Here is a 6,000-nt window from a genome sequence, read left to right as displayed (position 1 = left end):
AGCCCTATTATTTGCTACATGTTACAGTTGCAGTATGTTAGCGGGACTAAACTTCGGTCCGAACCTAAGTTATGTTTGTGAATAAAGTATCCGAATGTTTCTTTAGTCAAAGAAATTCTTGAAATTACACAGATGCTCTCAAGGCGAGACACGGGCTAAATCTTAGAAAGTTGTAGTTTGTGCCATATGTGTAGTCCCTTATGTTCCACGGGCTGTGTGCAGAACACATTAATTTCCAGTACTCTATTTTGAGGTAATTATCTAAATAAAATGCACGACTGAACTATTTTTTAACTCCCCTAACATTGGGAGTCAATATGCTTTCTTGAAATTACTGTGCAATTATCTGACTTAAAAGCAGGATGAATAATATGAATTGTTATTCTGGAGACTCGAATCCTTGATTTTGTTTTGGTAACCGTATAAGCTAGTTATCGTGCTAGGATCTTTATCGGATCTGCCCATTCCAACTTACCTCCTAGAGAGTTCACTTCCTGGGAGTAACTACAAGAACTTTTGGCTCATTCAGTGGCAATTTGGTATTTGTTTTATATAGAAGGCTTTAAGCATTCACTAGGCTGGGTCTGTTTTAGTTTTGCGGGCATGCATAGTTATGACCAGGGTACGCGTGTGCTCAAAACACTGTAAAATGCGCCTTGAAAACACGACACCCAAACTGGAACATGTCGTTAGCTGGACGGCTCCAGAGAAACCTTCACATGATTAAGCAACAAAGAATAAAACAATTGAAAGCAGAGAGGTGATTGTTAACAGCCACAATGCCCTTCGCTTTCTGTTTCCATCATAAACTATCTGATTTCGAATCCTGAAGATTTGGGTGCTTATCAACGGTCAATGTTTATATAATCTAGTCAGGATTTTTTTTAAAAGGAGCAGTAAAATGATTACTGGCAGGAAATTTAAATAAGTTTGATAGGAAATCATAGAGATAAATCAATTACGAGGAATACAATGAGGAGGCTGTCAACTTTTTGTTTTGTGATAGATTGTAACCGAGATTCAGATAAACCGTGGCTATATTGAAAATACACCTCCGTCAGATTATCAGTGTGATATGATCATTGAAATGAATATTACACAAAATTGTCTCTTTTTTAAGAAAAAAAAACTTTATTATAATTCCAGAGAAACCTTAAGTTTCAAAAAAATAAGACCCACGCTACAAATACAATAACGCTCATTTAACGAAGAAACACAAATAAAAAAATAACCTTTTACTCGATTCTTAAGACATTTGCTTTAATTACCCCTCGCTTGGTTACGAAAACAAGCCAAAATACAATATTTAGACTTTATCGTGTAGTTTCCACACGCACGCACATACAATTTCACACATGCACGCATACACACATAAAATAAATCAAAACAATTGTTGTATTCACAGTGCACAAAATAACATACACCTAAATTAACTAGAGAGCTGAGACCAGCGTCAAGAAAAATCACAATATTGCAGCAGCTCAAATGAAATATAGAATACATGGCATACACCCAGTATTTCTTTCAAACTATTGACACCAATTGAAACAATGGCTGCCTGGATAGACCAAAGGAATGTATAACTTCATAATAAATCTTAGAACAAATACAGAAATGTACACTTCCACTGGTGCGCAACAGCAAACAAAATGTAAACTTTTAATATTCATTATTCATTCTTTTTAAATAAAGAACTGCATAGCGTTCCCCTTCCGATCTTTCTTTTCTCTTCTTATGTGTGGTTTTCATTCTGTGGATTTTTCTTCTGTTTCTTCTCCGCTTAATTGCGAGTTGCTGAGCAACTTGTTCTCCTTTTTCCACTTCATGCGCCTGTTTTGAAACCATATTTTGATCTGGCGTTCTGTAAGGCAAAGGGCGTGAGCGATCTCTATCCGGCGTCTCCTTGTCAAGTAGCGGTTAAAGTGGAACTCCTTTTCCAGTTCCAGAGTTTGATATCTAGTGTAGGTCTGTCGCCCGCGCCGTCCGTTTGGATTAAACGCTGAGGCTTCACATGGAAAGGGTATAAAGAGAGAGCGAGAGGGAGTGGGAGGGAGAACAAGGAAGAGAAAGAGCGTTATAAACAAGCTGAATATTACATATAATATGGAGATTGTACAGAAGCATTTAAATTGGAAATTGGCTCTACTGATTATGTTGGATATTGTGGACATTGTAGGCTAAGGCTTTCCCCTCTTATAACTCTTAAAACTGAATTTTTGGCAATGTTTTGAAACATTTAATAATAAATTCTCTTCATAGTGTAGCTTCATTCTGTTATATGAAGTCGTTCCAACCAATGGATCTGGCAAATGGGTATCATAATCTTTAAGGGGGGTAAAATACAGCTGCATGTTTACTGGAGATTGGTTATATATGCTTATATTAATATGGTAATATGTTTATGCACATAAAGATATTAATGTTATGAACCAAGCGTTGGATTTTAATGAATTATTCAGAATCTTTCAGAAGCAATTCAAAATTTAACGTGAAACCCGACGCAGTAAAATGCATGTAAGTGGCTTGAAATAATTTGGTATAAAGAAACCCTCTCTTCTAAGAAAGGGGTTCAATGTAAAAAGTGCTCCCTTCTGTTCTTTCTACTTTGGTTGCATGTAGACATAAACTGAAAGTTTTTTTTTCTTGAATAAATATGTAAAGTATAATAGTATTAAAATGTAAACTTACCACCGCTGGAGTTCATTCTTTGCATCCAGGGGTATACGGGGAGAGAACTCTTCTGGTCTTCCACTTCTCCATATAAAATTCTGTTTTGGACGCAATCGGATTTGCGTTGTTCTGGGTTAAAATGCGTTGGGTCTTCCAGTGAGTGGTATTTGGAGCTGGTGGCTGATGTACCGCTGGAAGGGTCTTTTTCCCGATAAAAACTGGGGACACCGTAATCGCAGGGTGTCCGGTTGCACCCATAAGCCCCGTTGGCTTGCTGGTAGTAAGAGGGTGCTGTGTAGCTTTTATCTTGCATGCTTGTCGCCCCATATGTGGCTGGATAGTGTCTTAAAGGGTCGTAACCGGAGGAATATAACGGAATCTGCCCGAGGAAGGGCTCCTGGCCACTGGCAAGAGTCACCGGGAAAGTGGAGTTCACAAAATACGAACTCATTTGTTGGCTTGGCTGTGTTATGATTTGTTGTGTATTAGTCCAAGTGCCTGTGCTATTAGCAGTTAGCGAGATGGGTTTGATTCGGGATGGCCAAGTGCCAGAAAGGACAGCAGGAAATATAACCATCTGATCATCGACTGACCAATGGCAATACTGTTTGATAGGAAAATAGCACCCATGAGGCACTTATCCATGAATCAGAGGCTCGCAGAAAGCGGCACATGTGATGAGAAAAGTCCCAAACAGAGACAGAGAAGGAAAAAATCAACAGAAACACAGCATCTTTACGTTTAGTCTTGTGTTGGAAGAATTAAAATGCAGAAGAATGCGCAAAGTTCGGCATCTAATTAACATTAGTTTTCACGCCTGTGTAAACAACGAAACAATCTATCCCTTCAGACTAAACAAACAAGCAAAATAAAACCCATCCAGTATTCGCCGATTTAGCTAATAATTCACTAATCACTTATTAACTCATTTTTATTGCTTTCCCCTTTTACAATCAGAGTTTCCTCTAATTGCCCCGCTTTCATTTCGATTGTGTTATTAAAGATGCATTCGGCATATTTTGTTTCCATTAGCACTTCCATCTTCCCAGTTATGTAGCAACCAGATTATTTTTCGCACACAATGTAACCCGCACATTATATACAGTATATGGGTAGCTTGCGTGTTCTGCACTCCAAAGTTTCCTGATAGTCGTTTATTATGCTTGTGTTGCAGTTTGCTCTCTGTGTGAGAGTGCGATTCAGCGATGCGGGTTAACTTTGAGCCACACGAAAAGAGAATCAAAAGCAGCAACTTCCAATATCTAATTGAAACTACAAAGCGAACGGAAGAAACTTTCAAAGGGAGAAGCCAGCTAACCAAAAATCCGAACTGGAATCAACAACAAGACAAGACACAAGCATGCGTTATCAAGAAGCTGCAATTTTAAGTTTTTTAATTCCCGGAAAAAAACATGCAAAGACTCTCTTTCCTTGAAACAAAAATTGCATCAAAGCAAGCCAGAGAACTGTTCACCAAAACAAACATAAGCTTAACATCTATTGAAACGCCAACTCGTTTAACACCGACCGCCTTTGCAAAGCAGCTCAAAGGCTACAAGTACTGTACTGTGTTTACCGATAAAATGTAAGGATACTTAAATATGCTCTTGTTTTAACATTTTACTATTTAGAGTCTTTATTCCGTGCAGTTAACCGTAAATATACGATTATTGTTGTCACTTGCATTCAGTACTTCAAAGCTACTGGGCGATATTGGAACTACACTTAACTCCAATCCGATACACCAATAGATAAACAGATGTCAATGTGCTCGTCTGATTTCTACATTTGATACTGTACTCTAACGTAATCTTAAACTATGCGTTTTGTTAATAAAATATTTTTGCAATTTAAATGTGAATTTCGTAATGTCTATTTATTCCACTTAGGTTTAATCTGTGCATGCATCTGCATACTTTACTCGTGTCATTTACCATGGGTTTTTTATTTTGAAAAACACAGAGACATGTTGTGTCCATCTGTGAGATTTCGAGCTTTTAAAAAAAACTCAGTTTGGGCTATTCTGACGTTGTGTGAAAACTCATAAAAATTTTTTTTTTTAGAAAGGTATAATTATATTGTCGTTTTTAACTATTGGATATTATAAGTGTCAGAGAGTTTGCATTGGAGTTTCGGATTTATTTTAAGCAGCGCCTCTGGAACGCACTACTTCCTGGTTTGAAACATCTGTTTCAAAGAATCATAAACTGATTAGTTAGCACATGGCAGGAATTAAAGTAAAGTTTCCCTTTGGTCCTCGCCCATTTGCTCAGTTGCGAGTAGTTTCCTTGTTCTGGAGATTCGTCGGTTTGAGCAGAATCAGAAAAAGATAATTGGAAGCCAAGCCGTAAACTTCTTCAATCAGAGGGATTTCCAATCTTGTGCTGCCTCTTTAAATAACCAAACCAAGTCTCTAACTTAGATCAGGGATTGCGATATTTTTCTATCCCCTTGATTTAAAAATACTGCGGCAGTATCCGCTAGTTTTGCTATCAAGCAAACCGTACTCTAAAATAAAACAACCGACTAAAATCGGTGCTTTATCTAACGCTACTATATATAATTTCGCTTTTTAAACCAATATATTTCAAGTATATAGGGTTTTTTTCTGTAAATCCAGATTGAATTTCTCTTAAGATTTATACCATGTAAAAACTAAATGGTGTTCCTGTGCGCGTTCCGAACAATGTCCGTTTTATTTTACGTATTTCATGATAACGATTTAAATCAACGGGTCTCACAGCTTACATCCTGTGATCAGATCCAATCTAGCAGAAACAGAAGTTACATCATAAAACTAGATGGAACAAATATGATAAAATCATGTCGATTTCAATGCATTACTTTTCCAATGCTGAGTTTTCATTGAAACAAACCCGGTCTATAAATATTACATTGACATTTAAAATGCTAATTTGGACATATTCTGAACACAATGCTTTTTCTTTCAAGATGCTATTTAGTTTAGGTATTTTGGCCTTTGAATGCCGTAATTTACTTTTTTGTGCCAATTTCAACATGTCTTTGCCACGGCAGGCATTACAATCTTCTTTAGATGTAGGATGACCGAAGGGGCCTGTGAAAAGTACAATTGGTGATAATTGGAGGCCAAGCCATAAACTTCTTCCCTCGGCGGGATTTGCAATCTTGTGCTGCCTCTTGAAATAACGGCGTGTGGATCCAAACCAAGTCTCCAACTTAGAGGCAGAAGTTCGTTTACAACAGGTCTGCTTACGGTCTAAATTGAAGCCCTGGTACATAATATGACTGATTTTGAGCCAGGGGATGCAGTACATTCAGCACATGCAATCAACTTGCTGCTATTACACT

The 6,000-nt window shown here is 37.5% G+C and overlaps 1 protein-coding gene across 2 annotated transcripts; it reads right to left on the bottom strand.

Annotated features, from left to right (window-relative positions):
• Positions 1-1,745: 1,745 nt before the first annotated feature.
• On the bottom strand, positions 1,746-3,121 carry LOC144591318 (homeobox protein Hox-B6-like). Of its 2 annotated transcripts, none has more exons than XM_078395556.1 (2): positions 2,689-3,121; positions 1,746-2,005 (listed from the first exon to the last, which is right to left on the bottom strand). In XM_078395556.1, exons 1-2 carry the CDS (start codon positions 3,119-3,121, stop codon positions 1,746-1,748), a joined length of 693 nt encoding a protein of 230 aa, XP_078251682.1. The 2 variants fall into 2 exon arrangements, with proteins under 2 accessions (XP_078251682.1, XP_078251684.1); XM_078395558.1 differs by having other exon boundaries at positions 2,692-3,121.
• Positions 3,122-6,000: the final 2,879 nt, after the last annotated feature.

This window comes from Rhinoraja longicauda, unplaced genomic scaffold (assembly GCF_053455715.1).
Source record: "Rhinoraja longicauda isolate Sanriku21f unplaced genomic scaffold, sRhiLon1.1 Scf000861, whole genome shotgun sequence".
NCBI lineage: Eukaryota > Metazoa > Chordata > Chondrichthyes > Rajiformes > Arhynchobatidae > Rhinoraja > Rhinoraja longicauda.
Note: the sequence above shows the minus strand (reverse complement) of the source record. Positions and strands in the feature narration are given on the sequence as shown.